This window comes from Myotis lucifugus, unplaced genomic scaffold (assembly GCF_000147115.1).
Source record: "Myotis lucifugus unplaced genomic scaffold, Myoluc2.0 scaffold_349, whole genome shotgun sequence".
NCBI classification, from domain to species: domain Eukaryota; kingdom Metazoa; phylum Chordata; class Mammalia; order Chiroptera; family Vespertilionidae; genus Myotis; species Myotis lucifugus.
This window is the reverse complement of record NW_005871397.1, coordinates 198,488-216,184: the sequence shown is the minus strand read 5'-3', so window position 1 is coordinate 216,184 and position 17,697 is coordinate 198,488. Positions and strand designations below refer to the sequence as shown.

At 41.1% G+C, this 17,697-nt stretch overlaps 1 protein-coding gene across 1 annotated transcript in view; it reads left to right on the top strand.

Annotated features, from left to right (window-relative positions):
• The window catches only part of CORIN (corin, serine peptidase), a 159,026-nt gene that overhangs the window by 103,224 nt on the left and 38,105 nt on the right, over positions 1-17,697 (top strand). The window contains exons 9-12 of the mRNA XM_014466634.2: positions 2,355-2,462; positions 10,532-10,763; positions 14,474-14,619; positions 15,359-15,466. Coding sequence (XP_014322120.1) covers positions 2,355-2,462; positions 10,532-10,763; positions 14,474-14,619; positions 15,359-15,466 — 594 coding nt within the window. The remainder of the gene's footprint in view (positions 1-2,354; positions 2,463-10,531; positions 10,764-14,473; positions 14,620-15,358; positions 15,467-17,697) is intronic.

The window sequence follows — 17,697 nt, the reverse complement described above, 5'->3', positions numbered from 1 at the left end:
TCAAAAAGTAAAATTTTAGCATCTTTATATTATTTACTCTAATGAATTCAACTTAATAAATGTATATTGTGGGGTTAATATGTGATCAACCACTGGGAATTTAGAGGCAAGTAAAACAGCTTTCAGGCCCCGAGCAGGGGGGAGAGACAAAATACCAATAATTAGGCATGTCAGTGTCTACCCAGGAAGTGAAATCGCTGTGGGGAAAGGCAGGTGCTAGGAGACCTTACATGGGATGATGCCCTGGCAAAGGGCCCCAGGGAAGCTTCCCTGAGGAAGAGATATTGGAACTAAGATCTGAAGAATGCGTGGAGTTAACAAAGGAGCGTGGGACTGGGGAAAGCATTTCAGACACAGGGAGCCTCTTGGCCGAAAGTCCCAAGGAGGGAAGGGGCGGGCTTGCTTAGGGTGCTGGGACTGGGATGGGCCACCGCATTAGGGTGAGCGAGAAGAGGAGCTCGCAGTTGCAGGAGAATTGTCAGCAGTGACGGCAGGCTGATTCTGCCTGACAGGGCTGGGGAGGGGAGCAGGGACCCCTTCTCCCAGGGCTTGGGCCCCATTGAAAATGGAGGCCTTCCCAACCCTCAGGTGGGCTCTCTGCCTTCCTGTCTAGTCTCCCAAGGCTCCAGTGACTCCAGCCTCTGCACGTGCCTGCTCCAGGCCTTTGCATATTCCTCTGTCTGTGTGGGAAACCCATCCTTCCTTCTTATCCTAACTTGCCCCATATGCCTGAAGAACTCCTTTGAGAGGCTTTCCCCTCCCTGCCCTTGTTTGGTTCCCTTATATGTACTTCCAGTAAAGTACTGATCACATAGCATTGTAAGGTTCTGTTCGTGATGCCATCCCTAATTAGAGCATAAACTGTCATCGTTTTTATCTTTTAATGCTCAGTGCTTTGTCACATAAATTTGTCACATAGCAGGCACTCATAGACTGAACTAATGAATGCATCTTGTCTTATGAAATTTCTTTAAAAGACTAAACATGTGGAAATTAGCCTGGCTTGCCTTGCAAATTTTTTTTTTTACTCTACTGACATTAAAAAATAAAAAGGAAAAGAATGACATCTCTGCAAGGCTATGATATATTGTATGTTAATGGTACTTGTAAAGGAGGAAGAGTCCAGTATAATAAAAGTTGTCTGAGAATCTATATATATAAAAGCCTAAGTGACTGTTAGGACCAAACGACCGGGACGACTGGATGACTGGCTGGTAGCTATGACCCAGATCTTGCTGCTGAGGCCCTGACAGCCCCAAATCTGGCTCACCCGCACCCTGGACCCAGACAGGAGGGAGGAGGGAGCCCGATTCCTCGTGGAATCGGCTGTTGGTTAGCTTGCTGCTGGGGCCAACCTGCCACGGTCCCTCCTCCCGGCCGGCCAGCCCCCCTCACCCCCCATCGGCCCCGATCGCTGGCCAGGCTGAGGGACCCCACCCATGCACGAATTCGTGCACCGGCCTCTAGTTATAGATAAGAATGACTGTATGTGTCCACATACTATCATTTACACTTGAAAATGCCTTTCAAGAGTCTCTAGATTCCAGATGATGTTTCTGAGAGTAACTGAGTATAACAGAGGAGAGATGGAAAGAGAATGGGCAGTAATTTATTATCTTATCCATTTAATCTACAAATGATCAGGAAATCAATGGGAAAACCAGTTTCCTCTCTACTTACCTTAAGGAAAAGCCATTAGGTTGATGTTACTGTGGTCATTCATTTGGGAACTAGAAGCCCAATTCTCAGGTCATCACAGCTCGGCCAGTATTGCTTTCCAAGGACACACAGAAAATATGGGTAACAGTTGCACAGGACTTGTATCCTGATTGTGTCCTTATTGTGTTGGTGCTGATGCCCTACTTATTATTGGGAAAAATGTTTTCTTTTAAAAGGAAGACTAGAGTTGGGAGCAAATGGGTCTATAAAATAATATCATTTAAAATTCACAATTTCAGGATCTTTATATTGGTCTCTCCTTAAATTTTATTTTGTAATCAAATATATGCACCCATGCAAATATAAAACACTATCTTTTCTTTTCTTTTTTCATTAAAAGCAACAACTACCTGTGTGTGTGTGTGTGTGTGTGTGTGTGTGTGTGTGTGTTTGATAGGTTGCTTCTTATTTCCTCATTCCTACAGAATCCTTTTGAAATAATTGTGTCGTATTTAGTTGCCAGGAAAACTAATCCAGAAAGAATCTATTCAACATGTGTTCAATATTCTTGGAGACACTGGAAGGAAATTAAAGTTGTGTCATTCCTCAGCTCCACCAGACAGCCTCGATCCTTTAGATCCCAGCGTCAGGAACTTACAGATGATGAAAGCGAATGTACCTTTCCCCCTCTGTAGGTCAGACTCCATGTCAAGAAGGCGGCCAAACATGCCTCTACAATTCCTGCCTTGATTCATGTGCTGGTAGCTCTCGTTGTGACCCCAACACCAGTCTGAATAACTGTAGTAAGTACAGCAGCTGACAAATGCAATCCCCGTGGCAGGATGTGCATTTGGCTTTGTTCTTTCCCGTTGACATTGAAATGCTGAAGTCTGGGATCCCTCCAAAAATATATGTATCTATTTTCTTTTTCTTTTTTCTTTTTTTTAAAGCTTGCATGTGGTAGCAGAAGAGAAACAGAATGGTCTTAATGAACTGAAATCAGAAACAACTGTGTCGTTGTGAATGGGCTATAAATCCGCATTGCTTAATATCATTACCATTACTTTCAACTCAGCGTTAGCTCCTATATATTATTTTCTTGGCTCCATCTGCAGGCACATGCTATTTTTCTTCTCTTTGAAAGTTTAGTTTCAAAAATGGAAACTTTATCCAAGAAGCAAATGTGATGTTCATCTGTATAGCCGCATGAAACTTTGGCTGTCTGTTCTTTTAATAAAATTTATTCTCACCTTTCCAGGAACTCTTGCAGCCGTTATGTTAATGATTTGGTGGCGATGTAACAGCTCCAAATGGTGTGAATAGGGGGCTCTCTACACCTGGCTTTCAGGAGGAAGGATTATTAGGAGAGGTAGAATGGGTAGTGGAGGGCTGTGTAGATTCTCACGGGAAATTGAAAATGAATCAGAAAGACTCTGACTCTGATACTCACTTCTTTCACTTTTCATAATTAATTTTTGGTCTCACCTTCAATATGGAGCTTGAAATTAAAAGCAGGTCTGTCACTTTGAGTTGATAAGAAGATGACTTTTTTAAAAAAAGATATATTTTTATTGATTTCAGAGAGGAAGGGGGAGAGAGAGAGAGAGAGAGAGAGAGAGATCAATGATGAAAGAGAATCATTGATTGGCTGCCTCCTGCACTCCCCACACTGGGGATCGAGCCCACAACCTGGGCATGTGCCCTTGACCGGGAGTCCAACTTCGATCTCCTGGTTCACAGGTCGATGCTCAACCACTGAGCCACACCAGCTGGACAAGGTGACTTTTTTAGCACATACCCTCGCCGTTGAGGGCCACGGGAAGCTGGGAGATTGACAGGGTTATGGGTTTGAGTCCTTGGATTTGCTGCAGTTTTAAGGTCCTAGTTTTACTTGGTAACCTTTCTGGGTCAATATAGAGATTTCTGGTCAATCTGAGGCTGCCCTGTAACCATTGGGGAGTCTCCAGGGGTGAAAACAGTGGCCTGGGAAGGAATTCAAGGGAGGCAGACAGGACTTTTTATTTTCATGAGCACTTAACTGGCTGAGACACAATACCCAGCCCTCCTCCACTTCCCAGGTGAGAGAACAGTGCAGATAGATAGCAGTCTTACTACTAAGACCCACTGCTGTTTACTCACTCTACACTGATTTAAGTGTGTGTGTGTGTGTGTGTGTGTACATGCATGTGTGTATGCATGTGCACATATATGTGTGTGTACACTCATGTGTGTGTATATATATATTCTGGATCCATCGTTTCATTTTGGTTATCTCCCAAACTGCTCCAGAACTTTTCCAGAATTATTTAGTTACTTCACCTTGAACTTGAGATGAGTAATTTTAAACAGTGACAGTGTCATCTCAAAGACATATATTTATTATTAAAGTTTTGGGAGTTGTCTGATATGGGATGTCACTTACTATTAGACTCAAAAAAGTCAAAAGAACTGTGTTAGCCTGTGTCAGATTTTGGTGAAGAATATGTTATCCTATTTTCTCTATATTTGAAATGTTCCAAAATTTAAATCTGTTATCTATCAAAAAAGAAGTTGTGGAAAGGACACTAGATGACTCTGATTTATACATTTAACCAACATTTACAGCGTGTGCACAATGGCCCGGGCCCTGGGATGGACACTGGGCATGTTAGTGGTGAAGAAGCAGCATGATTGCTACCTTCCTGCAGGTGACATTCCAGGGTGGGAGAGCACACTGCCGCCTTCCCACTTTGGTCTCTCTTTTTAATTTTTTTTTAAAAAAATATATTTTACTTGATTTCAGAGAGGTAGGGAGAGGGAAAGAGAGATAGAAACATCAATTATAAGAGCGACTCATTGATCAATTGTCTCCTGCATGCCCCACACTGGGGATCGAGCCACAACCTGGGCATAAGCCCTGCCAGGGAATCAACCATGACCTTCTCATTCAAAGGTCAACGCTCAACCACTGAGCCTTGCTGGCTGGGCTTGTTTCTCTTTATATTCTTCAGATACACTCAGTTTCCCCAGTGTCTCACTGTCTCACTGTCTCACCACTTCTTCATGTACCATAGATCTTCTGCCTGGTTTTCCCATATATAGTCAGCACTGACATCCCCTCTTCTGAGTGCCAGGCACTGGACTAGTCACTGGTCCCACTCCTGCAGTGTATATGTAGTGAATATGCCTAACCTCCAGTTTAGAGCAAAGATATTAGTCCTTATTTTTCAAAGAGCTTCAGGATCATAGACATGTGCTTGGTTTTCTGTAAAGATGGACTGGTAGCATCTCCTCTCGGAAAACTCTGTGTGCACGTGAAATGTGACTATTTGAAGATCCTTATGCGTAGAGAGATATAATTACTTAGATTCTGAGTCAGGACTGCACAGAACTCTTTCTCTGGCTCCTTCCAGTGGAGAATATGAATTTGGAGAATGTGAATATTCTGTCTGCTGGGGTCAGCGTCTTACTGGACTTCTAGTCCTTGAAGACACTGGTTCTTGCCATCCCATAAAATATAACTTTCTAATGGTCCCTGAAGATATACTGGGTGGGACCCAGGCATCAGTATGTTTAAAATTCCCTGTTGACTCCAATGCTCAGCCCAGTTGAGAATTATTGCTTTAGTGGCCAGCTCATGACTAGGCCACAGGGGTATGTGACATCTCCAAAAGTGGATATGAAAAAGTCTTCGTAATTTTCCAAAAAGGTGTATGACTTATCTCAGATTCCCAGAAATGACTGCAATGAGAAGCAAGCCTACAGAATAGTCAATGAACATATATTCATAGCCCATGGATACAGACAACAATGTGGTTAGGGCCAGAGGGAGGTAAGGGCAGGGTCTGGGTGGAGGAGGGTGCAAGAGAGGAAATGGGGGACATCTGCAAAAATTCCAACAATAAAAACAAAAATCTATAAACTACATCTCTGATGACATTGTGTACTGATAGGCTTGAAGTATCACAGTATCACCACATCTACTCATAGTCCAGAATCTTTAACATCTTTGGGCCCTTCTGGGAGGCAAAATACAGAACAACACAGACATATCCTTTGTCTGGCGTGGAGGGACTAATTATCCCTCTGCTTTTTAATGTGCAGTCCAGACATCTGGGGGAGCCTGGGACAGAGCAGCTCTTGGGCATGTGTCTCTCTCTGCTCTCGGCTCCCTTGGTCACTGTGGCTGCTTGCCTCAGGGGCTCTCCCAAACTGTCCACTGTGTTCCATCAACCGTTAGTTCTACATGCATTCTTTTCTTCAACACCAAGACCTTGAATAATTTTCCAAGGTCTATGCATTTTCTGCCCTCTCTTTGCCCTCTCTAGTTGGAAGGAATAAATAACATGGTGTGTGGTAAAAAGCCAAACACCACAATGGCTGGGAACTTTGGTCCTTGGAAGCAAATAGTAGATGAGAGGAATGAGCTCTTTGTGAGAGCATCCCCAACCAGTCAGTGAAAAATGAATGATTGAATCAGAATATTACTACTTGGTGATGCAGTGATTGAATGGGTCAAGGCATTGAGCATCTACGTCTGCAGATGTCATACAAAAAGAGGACATGTGCCCTCTGATGAAAGAACCCAGCAGCGCCTTCTGCCGAGGGATGAATCCCAATCAGGCCTCTCTATCTGTATTCAGTTATCAGTGCTCAGGAAACAGGAAAGGCAGTGTAATGTGTTCAACTGCACCGAGACTGTGCAAGCAGCAAAATCTGGCACATTCTAAGGCCCGATCCCTGGGTTCTTCAGTAGTTAAAGCTATAAGGAAAAATAAAGGCATGAAGGGGGAACCCATATATTATAAGATACTTAAAAGACAAGTTAAAAAAATAATAACTCAGGTGGTGCATACTTATGTAATCTATACTAATAAAAGCCTAGGTGGCCCTCGCGCCCTTGCGCGACGCCATCATGTCATCATAAGATGGCGGACCCCACATTGTCACAAGATGGCTGCCACAAGGTGGCCACCACAAGATGGCCAGCAGGGGAGGGAAGTTGGGGCTATCAGGCCAGCAGGGGAGCAGTTAAGTGTCAATCAGGCCGGCAGGGGAGTGGTTAGGGGGCAATCAGGCAGGCAGGCAGGCGAGTGGTTAGGAGCCAGCATTCCCAGATTGTAAGAGAGATGTCCGACTGCTAAGGGGTTCCAGATTGGAGAGGGTGCAGGCCGGGCTGAGAGACACCCCCGCTAGTGCATGAATTTCATGCATCGGGCCTCTAGTAAAACTATAAAAAAGAACAAGAAGTGATAACTCTGGTACCCAGTAGTTACTTTGTGGGGAGCAGAGAAGGTTGATATAAGACATATACATAGGAAGGGGATGCTTGGCAAAGTTCAGTTTCTTGAACTTGGTGGAAGTTACAAGGGTGTCCACCTTATAATAACTCATCAAGCTATTAAAAATAATAATGTACATATGTTGAATCATTATGTTCTACACCTGCAACTAATACAATATGTGTATTATATCTCAAAAATAATAAGGATAACGATAGCGTTTGAAGCAAGGATAAATCTTGGAATATTACATATGCCAACGGGTGTTGAAAAGTGACATTTTCTCATGTAAATAACCATCATTTAGTACATGATTTCCAGTAGCTTCAGAGTATTTCCTCACAAGGATATAACATTGTTTAGTTAACAATCCCATCTTTGGGTTGAGTTTAATAAATCTTGTTTCAGACTTCGAAAGGTTGAATACTACTGAGACTCCATCAGGATCATTTTTTTTCCCAACAGATATTCATGAAATCTCATTTAGGTTCAGGTTACTATGCTAGGCACTGTGTCGCTCACATTGGAACTGGTGCTGTGGCATTTGAGCATCCTCACATGTTTGTGACTCGGTTGCCCTCTAGTGGCTATTGCAACTCTGGCTAGGGAGTGAGCCTAATGCAATAAAGAAACTTATTGGTATCATAAATCATAGAATTTGAGGCTGACAGATATCATGAGAATTTCTTTTGCTTAGCACTCCATGAAAATGCATTATGAAAGAATAAATCACAAGATTCAGTCAATCTTACAGCATTCAATAAAGGCCTCTAGAATAATAAATGATAATAACTTAATCCATTCATCCCCCTCAGTTCTGAAACACTTAAAGGTTAGATCTTATCCCAGATCAAAAGCAGTAAGTTCTCCATACATCTAAATGGGAAAAAGTTATTCATGTGACATATTATTAATCAACTAAATGAAATGCACTAATAAAAAGTTAAAACTTGGTAGGGTGGTAGGGGAGCAGAGAGAAAGAAAAGACATGTAAGAAAAAAGAGACTGCGATATTGCATAAAAATCTGTGTGGATGATCCCATTTTTGTGGAATTATAATTTTAAAATTAGAAAAAATATAGAGTTGAGCTGCATCCACTGACTTGGAAATGGTCATGATAAATAATTAAACAACAAAAAGCTGAAGAGTAATAGGAATAGTGCAATTCTACTACGGCAAAAACAAGCACACACTCTGTCTTTGTGTGTAAAGTCTTGTATGCGAAGATATGAGCAGTGGAAAGCAAGGAAGGGTTCAGACTCATCTGAGGTTTGAGAGAAAGTGAGAGAACAGGGAGTGGGAGATGATGAACTTTTAGTTTATGCATCTTTGTATTGTTTTTATTGTTAAGAGGAACATTCGTTTTAAAAATAATCTAAAATAAGAATATGCCAATGTTCCTCCTCTTTCATAAATCAAAGGAAATGATCAGCTGAACCAACCTCCTACTCTCTCTGTTTCTTTTTTCAATTATAGTTTACATTCAATATTATTTTGTATTAGTTTCAGGTGTACAGCATAGTGATTAGACAAACATATACTTTACATAGTGTTCTCCCTGATAGTTCCAGTACCCACCTGGCACCATACACAGTTATTACAATATTATTGACTGTATTTCCTATGCTGTACTACCCTCCCTATTTCTTTCTCTTCTCTCCACCCTGTACTCATCCTTAAGACTGTGTCACACCTTCCCCCGTAAGCTGAGAGTCTGTTACACTTTGTCCATGCAGCTTCTCATCTGGCCAATGCCAGGCTTCTTATCAACATAATCCCTGTGAAGCCTTCAGATTCTTTAAGATGTAGTCCTGGAGCTGTCTTAGTATTTCACCCCAGTTTTCATTACCAATCTATTTGTGTGCATACCACTTCCTAGTCAAATAACTACATTTAATTGGAATACTTACTGTTAATCAGGCATGGAGTCTTCAGTCAGCTTGGGCTGATCCTAGGAAGATGCTCACTTGATTACCCTCTGTGGACAGAGAGGGAGGAGGGGGCCTTTCTACCGCATCCCCCAAACCTGCCCAAACCCCTGTGAGGCGTCCTGAGCCTCCCTTGCTCCACCTCTTCTCTCTGGGCTCCTTGCCACCATCCCAGTGGCTCACGTTCTGCTACAGCTGCCAGCATGTGTGTCTTCCTATGAAGAGTGTGGAGTGTCTCAATGGTGGGGACTATACTTGTTATTATTTTTATATATTTAATGCCTAGGATAGTTCCCGACACTTTCCCCTCCCTCCCTCCCTCCCTCCCTCCCTCCCTCCCTCCCTCCCTTCCTTCCTTCCTTCCTTCCTTCCTTCCTTCCTTCCTTCCTTCCTTCCTTCCGGCACTGTCCTTGGTGCTGACTTTGAGATTAATGTGTGTAGTTTCATTTCTCAAAGCCATCCATGGGGGGGGGGTGCGAATAGTAAAGAATACAGCAGAATTTGTAATATCTTATTCAATAAAGGGGAAAAAAGGAAAAAAAAGAGTACAGCAGAGGAAAATGCAGTAGCCATGCTGGAGATGCTATGGCTCTCAGCAGAAACTCAGTCTGGGGGTGGGAAGTCTTCCCGGAAGAGGTGACTGATGAGTCCTGCAGACTAAGGAGGAGTAGCTTGGTGGGGAGGGTGGGAAAGGATTATTCCAGGCAGTGGGTACTCTACGTACTGGCAGCTGGAACTGCAACTGTATTTGAGGGGTGATTACAAGTATGCCAAGCAAAGAAAGGGGTAAGAGAGAAGCTAACAGGGCTCACAAAGGCATGCAATTCTTAAAATATCTGGTGTTGCCAAGGAAATACTGCTGACCAGATATTCGTAGGCAATGAGGCTGGAAAGTCAGGGTGTCATTGGAGTGTGAAATAGCATTGGATGCCAACCTAATGGGTTCGGATTTTATCTCATTGGAAATGATAGCTAACAGATCTCGGGCTCCTCTGCCCCTGAATCTCATAGCTTTAATATATATATTTTTTATTGATTTCAGAGAGGAAGGGAGAGGGAGAAAGAGATAGAAACATCAATGATGAGAGAATCATCAATCAGCTGCCTCCTGCACACCCCACACTGGGGATCAAGCCAGCAACCCGAGCGTGTACCCTGGCTGGGAATCACACCATGATCTCCTGGTTCGTGGGTCGATACTCAACCACTAAGCCACACCAGCCGGGCTTGCAGCTTTATATTTAAATCCATTAATCAACAATGAAATGTAGAAAAATTATTTAATGCCCACTTTAGTTAAATTTGTTTTTTTAATGGCTATGAAAATGATGAGGAACATACAAGTTTAGAAGTCATAAATAGAAGAAAACAAAGTGAGTAAAAGAATCATGAAAAAGATCCACTTTCAGATAAGTTGAACCAAAGGGAAAAATGAGAAAGACTTTCTAAATCATGTGTGCTGGGCACTGTGTTAGCAGCCACACACACAGAAATGAATCTTGATTTGGCACTTTATTAACCAAATTACTTAATTTTTTTATAGCAGTGTTATATGTTGCTTGTATTCTAGTCTTAGCTACTTTAAAGAGAAAGTAGACTTCAAAATTTTGTAAGTTTTAAAGAAACAGTTACATATGTGAAATTAATATATGTATGTGTCTGTTCATGTGTTTTCTTGGCAGGTCAATGTGAACCAATTACCTTGGAACTCTGCATGAATTTGCCCTACAACTATACACATTATCCAAATTACTTTGGCCACAGGACTCAGAAGGAAGCGTCCATCAGCTGGGAGTCCTCTCTTTTCCCTGCACTTGTTCAAACCAACTGTTACAAATATCTCATGTTCTTTGCTTGCACCATCTTGGTACCGAAATGTGATATGAATACAAGCCAACGTATCCCCCCTTGCAGGTAACACAGTGGGGTCTCTCCTATTACCTCAAACATCCTCATTTTCCCTTGGGGAGAACTGAAGGAAGGAAGACTTAGTCTGAGTTTAGACAAAGTGCATATCTTGCCAAGGAGCTCTGTATTTAACAAATTACATATTTAAAAGGTAAGGAAGCAGGAATTAGAAAATGAATAATTGAATAAGAATTCATTCCTGAATGAGGGAAGTATAAAGTGCCTTTCATAATAGTTTCTGTCCTTCAATCAAATAAAATCACATGTGTGTCATTTTGGTTGATCAAGAAGTGTTTCCAAAGATGTGAGTTAGCAGAAGACCAGGTGTATCTGCCTCTTTCCCTGCAGCAATGCTGTGTTAAAAATGCTGCTCTTAAATATATATAATGATTTCAGAGAGGAAGGGAGAGGGAGAGAGAGATAGAAACATCAATGATGAGAGGGAATCATTATTTGGCTGCCTCTTGCACACCCCCCATTGGGGATCAAGCCTGCAACCCAGGCATGTGACTGGAATTGAACCATGACCTGGTTCATAGGTCAACACACTCAACCGCTGAGCCACAACGGCCGGGTTAAAATGCTGCCTTCTTGTAGCACTCAGAGGTTAGCTATGTACACCAGGAGTGGCTTGAAAGGTACATAATGCCAGCTTCACAGGCTGGACAGGGGATGGACATTGCTGACAATTTCCTACCTGCTTGAGTTAAATAAGGGACAACATTTCAAGAGTGCCGCTTGGACTTAAGATATGAATGATATCTATGGGTTAAGAGTGTTGCTATGGAGTCCACTGTCTGATCGAGTTCTGGCTGTATAGCCTGAAACTGGTTCCTCAGCTTCTTCCAGCCTCAGTTCCTGTACCTGTATCACTGGATAGTGATGGTGGTTTTGAGATGAAACGAAAGTGCATAAATGCAACGTGCTGCTCATCAATTGTAAGCCCAGAACATAGGGCACGATGCCCCGATGATAGGGCACGAGCACAGCTGCTTAGCACAGCGTGGTCCCTCTTCCATGCCAGGTGTTAGGGGCTGTAGTCAGAGATCATGCATTTAGGAGTCAGCTATCTCGGAGGTGGGTGGCTGCTCTCCCCAGTGCTGTTTTCCATCAAAGGGTGAATCTACAGATGTGCTTGTCTCCATGTGAGTGGTAACTATGGAAACCATATGTTGAGATCAGAAGTCACTTAGAAGCTTAAGAAAAAGCAATAATGTCAATATGGTGGACAGATGGAAACACAATAAATTATATACTGAATATTAAATGGATGACAAGGTAGGGGCACCTATAGAGTGGGGCAGGAAACAATAAAATTTCAGAATGACTTGAGGAACTGAACAATTCATACCAATAGAATAAAACTTACTGTTGGTTTGTGCAAACATAATTCTGAAAATTTCTGTTAAATGCTTTTTGAAGTGCCACTAATAAAATACCTACCAATTTTATTCTACAGATTTCTAAATCTTATTTCCCTTTTGCTGGGCAAGGTCAATGATAGTGAATAATTGCTTTTAATAGTACTTAACAAATTCTTGTGTTTGACTTTCTTTTCATATGTATGTAAAAATTTCCCTAGTGCAGTATTCTCTGGGACAAATTTACGTTCACATATAATTTATAATTTCAGGCTTAAATTTCATATCAAAATGCCTAAGATGAGGCTGATCCTGAAACATTTTGCTGAACTTCTTTTAGATATTTTAGTTCTGTTTCTTGGGTTTACACATACACATACATCTTTCATTTTCAGTGAATTTTACATTTTGATATTTATTTAGATGATAAAATTTTTATATTATAACAAGAATAATATCCTAAAATTCATGAAGCAATACATAGTTGCTTTTGTCAAGCCTGTTTATTTTATAATTAGTTTTTAATTATGAATCAGAAAAATCTAACATTCTCAAGCCCTTACTTTGTGCCAAATACTTTAAGGTACTTCTGCCACCTTCTGAGGGAGACCGCTGCCATCAGGTCTGCGGTTTGGCTCAGCACCACACAGATAGGGATAAGGACAGTGCCCCCTGCAGTTGCATGCTGTGTGTTGTACTATTTCCATTTTATAGAAAAAAATAGGAAATGATAGAGTCAAGCACTACTGTCTGTCATATAAATTAGGTATTATGTGATTAATTTAAAGTATCAGCAGCAATCTATTTATATACACTTTTTATAAATCTGCAACAAACTGTTCAATCCAACAGGCAGTTATTGAACACTAATTGAACTTCCTGTTTTTGCAAAACGGATGTGGGAATGCCATGGATTTGTCTCTTCCCTGCCCCACCACCACCACATTCCTCCGCTAAACCAGCATGGCATTATACTATGTCTTGTCCAGACTTAAATCTAGACAAAGCTTTATCTGCAATTTCCTGATTCAATTGCTAACCATTCCCTACCTTGTTGAAATTAACTTACAGTTTAAAGTTTGAGACTTTTGACAAATAAGAATGTATTTAAAAGGAAATAAGAAATTTACCCAAAAGCTTACTTTAGTTGTGTCTATTTAAAAAAAGATATTTAACTAATTTCTTGGTGATATATTGAGGCAAAACCATGTCCCACCCCCATCCCTCAATAGGAAGTAAAGGCATCTTTCATGAGACATGTTGATACCTCAGGTTAATAATATTCTGGGTACAAATGAGAACACAAATGAAAGCACCTAGCACAATGCTTAGAATATATTTTCTTTCAAAAGAAAAAACCCACAAAAAACCCAACAAACTTTATTTTAACCAACTTGAACTCAATATAGAGGGTTTGGGAGAGGTACCCGCTTTTCAACAATATTGGTCTACGTGGAAGGAAGGAGGGGATGAATGCCATAGGTAAGCCAGGTGGGCCCATGTACTGGCTCACACAGCTGGTCCCCAGAGGGAGAGAACTTTGAGGCTGAGGGTGTTGTATAGATGCCATGACCGTTGTGGGAGACTATCCACACTGATACTGGGGACTTCCCAGCTCGGAACAAAAATGTTGGAGAATGTGTCTGTCTTAAAAAAAAAAAGGAGGGAAAATGAGAAGGGACTCTGTGTCCTGGATGGTTAGGGTACAGACTCGAAACTAGGAGACAAACCAGTCCTGGAGAGCTAGTGCACAGTCTAGTGAACATAGACAGCAATATTGCGCTGTAGTCAAACTCACAGAGAGTCTAGATCTGAAGTAGTCCAACCCCAAAAAGAATTGATAATTATGTGATAGGGGTGCCAACTATAGCTACAACAGCGATTTTATTACAATATATAAGCATCAAATCAACATGTTTTTCTTGTTAAATTACACAACGTTACATTAAATAAAACACATACAATAGTTCTATTTCTGCAGTGAAGTTTCTTTTGGTGAAAGTATGCTCCTGGGATGTACTCCCTTTGTAGAGCTATTATTTGTTTTGGTTTCCCAAATACCTATTATGTGCAAGTGCCTCCATATACAGGGGTAGGCAAAAGTAGGCTCACAGTTGTGCAAATGGAAAATAATACAATGATTAATAAATAACAGTACAAGAATAAACTCTGTTTCACATACAACTGTAAACCTACCTTTGTCCATCCCTGTATATTGATACACATGCACACCAGATACATACACCACACACAGAGACACACCCACAGAGTATTAAAACCCAACACAGATTCCCAACATACATCTCAGGTGTAGTTATTCCTGCCTCTACTGTTTTGTCTTCCTTGCTCTTTCAGAGCTCTGTGTGAACACTCCAAAGAACGCTGCGAGTCTGTTCTTGGGATCGTGGGCCTACAGTGGCCTGAAGACACAGATTGCAACCAGTTTCCCCAGGAAAATTCGGACAATCAAACCTGCCTAATGCCCGACGAAGACGTGGAAGGTTAATTTATAAATTAATTTTTGTGGGGTATCTAATATGGATGAACATATTAGTTCCTTTTTGAAGTCTCTCTGTTGATATATATATATATAGTTGCCACTCAGGCTTCATAGGGCAGTGAATTGCTTTGAAAATTGATTGCTTTGAAGAATTTGGTACTCACTTGTTAGACATGGTCTTTATTTTAAAAATGAATTGCAGAGATGAATTTAATTATACAAGTATTTATTTTAACCACACTTAACTCACAGAGCCCATCACATATGGATGCTGCTCTTATTCTAGGGTTTCTGAAGGTAATAGTTAGGACTTGGTTCCTTCAACTGCAAAGCATTTGGAGATCTTGGCAATATGGGAGCTTCAGGGGGAGAAACGGAATGGGGGACCAGTCCCAGGTGGAAAGACTAGAGTGGGAAACAGCCGTGACATGTAGGGCAGCTGGGTAGGTAGAAGCGTGGACTCCACAGGGCATTTTAGGCTCCGGCAGCGTTAGGATGTCCATTCAGGAAGAGCGTTAATTTCTGGAAAGTATAAACACTGATCTGGAGAAGTGATGACAGGGATGCAGGAGGAAGATCTGATAAGCAGACAGAAGACGGCTATTTCAACTTCGCAGAGGACCTGCCTTATCTTCAGTAATCGCTCCTTGCCCACATTCCACACAGTAAGTAGACAAATGAGCTGATGGTCCTGGGGTTTCTGTTTACTGACAGTAATGTGCCCCATTGTTTTTCAACAGAATGCTCACCTAGTCACTTCAAGTGTGACTCAGGACGGTGTGTGCTGGCCTCCAGAAGATGCGATGGCGAGCCCGACTGTGACGATGACAGCGATGAGGCAAACTGTGGTATGTGTGTGAGACGGCACTTTTCTTGACTACACTAACAACTGGTTGGGATAAGGGACTGTGTTTAAGAAATATCAACTGTTCACGGATAGTTCTAAGTAGTGATTAGGATTGAATGTTAATATATTTTCTGCTTAAATCATCAAATGGCAAGGTGTGAATTGATGTGTTTTTCCTGTTAACTCGATTGATTTTCCCTAAATTACTCTTCTATTTTTATAACCTTGATGAATAATTGGGTGTCCCAAAAATGTATACACACACTTTGAGTGATTATAATGGCAGGGGCTATTGAAATACATTTCATTTTCAAAACTGAGCCATCAGCTTTTAAAGTGTGTATATGTTATTTTGGGACACTCTGTACATGCAAACCCTTAGTAGAAGGAGAAGCACGTCACTAAAGTAAGGAATTAGTTTTGTTATTAGATTATAAAGCAGTTGTCATCGGTCTTTGCATATGATCCCCATGCTGTTAGGTATCTAGATACAAAGAGACAGAGTTCAGGCTCCAATGTTCCAATTTAATTGGGATTTATTTTCATGCCCTCTCCAATTTTGCATCTATTGGCCAAGGGTAAAACTCCTTCTGGCGTTTCTGCCATTGGACTCCAAAATCACTCAGGGAAAGGCCAGAAATGCCAATAGTAATTTAAGTGGCACTAATTCCCATTTTATTTCTCTGCAAACCTTTGTACTTGTAACCTCAGAATGTGTCGGGGAATAGAAAACAGACAATGCTTTCTACTCAACAATATTCTAGAGTAAGGCAAAACAACCGAAAAGCTATCCAAAGATTAGGTTGGTTATGATGATTTAGCTTATTCTGCTTTTAAAAATTGACACTTTTTTTTTTTACCATCAAAGCACATAAGGAAATACATCTTTTGAAATCATTTTATTCTTTTGGCCTTTTCAGTATAAATACTACCTTGCTCCCCAAAATGAATTTTCCATAGTAAACAGTGCCCTTTTGGTCTAGACAAAATGTCACAATCAATCAATTGAAATCCTATCAGCTGCTGTAAATATGGACAAGTGCATCTTCTAGAAAATTAGAACTGTCAGAATAATGGTACAATGACTGGGATAATTTTGTTAGGGAGGAACATACAGTGTTTTGAGAAGCTACTGTTGTTTGCTTGCTTGTGGTCTTTATGTAGAGAAATAAATCAAAACCCATTGAATATTTCTTATCTGAGTGATTTATGGAGAATCTATTGAATTGTTTGCTAACTATGGCTTTAATGGGTGATGGTATTCTGAGATGCATTTTTACACGGATTATCTTAGATGATTCAAAGCAGTTACATGGTACCTACTGAGGTGGATAGACCTAAATTTACAGTAAGGTACTAAACATTTGAGAAATTTAAAAGTTCAGTTTAAAAGAAGAATCTTACCAGGACTAAAAGATCTGAGTTCTAGAATATACTCTGCAAAAAAAGAAATCCAAAGCACTATAGGTTTTGAATCATTCTAAAATATCAGGTTTCTCGGTAAGTCATGAGTTTTCATGAACACTTTAGTCACATAATCAAAGTGATACAAGAAGTTTTCTCATCCCTATCCAACACTCAAAATATGGATGCACTACTGAGAGATCTCGTTAAGGAAACGAGAGTGGGAAGGGAATTAATACATTTGGAGTTACATTAATTGCTCCAACAGTATTAAGTCATGAGAACACCCACTCCCTTTTCCAAAGTGACTGATAATAGAAAATTTACATACGTTCCCCTTTGGGATGTGTGCACACGTTGGAATGGGCAGGTCTGATGCTCTGGGAGGACAGGGACACTCAAATTCAAATAAGGAAACTGCATGGAGGAAGGCTCACTATTGGGAAATCACCCAGTTCCCATTTGTCTACCTGCTCAGTTTGTCTCTCTGCTCCTTGGCCTGCATGGGCATACCATCTGGCAATGCAGCCGCCAGCTCTGGAAAAGCTGGTTTCACCCCAAACTTCAGGTCTTTCTGCTTATTGTGTCCATTGTAGAGTTGTAGGCACTTAAATGCTTGGACTTCACTGACTAATGTGACAATTAACTATTCGCTCTCTCACATCTGCAGTTCCCCCAGGAGTTCCAACTGTATTATTGAGTTTCCCCTCAAAACAAGACTTATTTAATTATAAGATAATAGATGTTTTGGAAATCTACTTTGAGTCACTTTGGCACATCAGCAGGGAAATATGGTGGGCAAAGCATACCATTAATAAATACACTTTA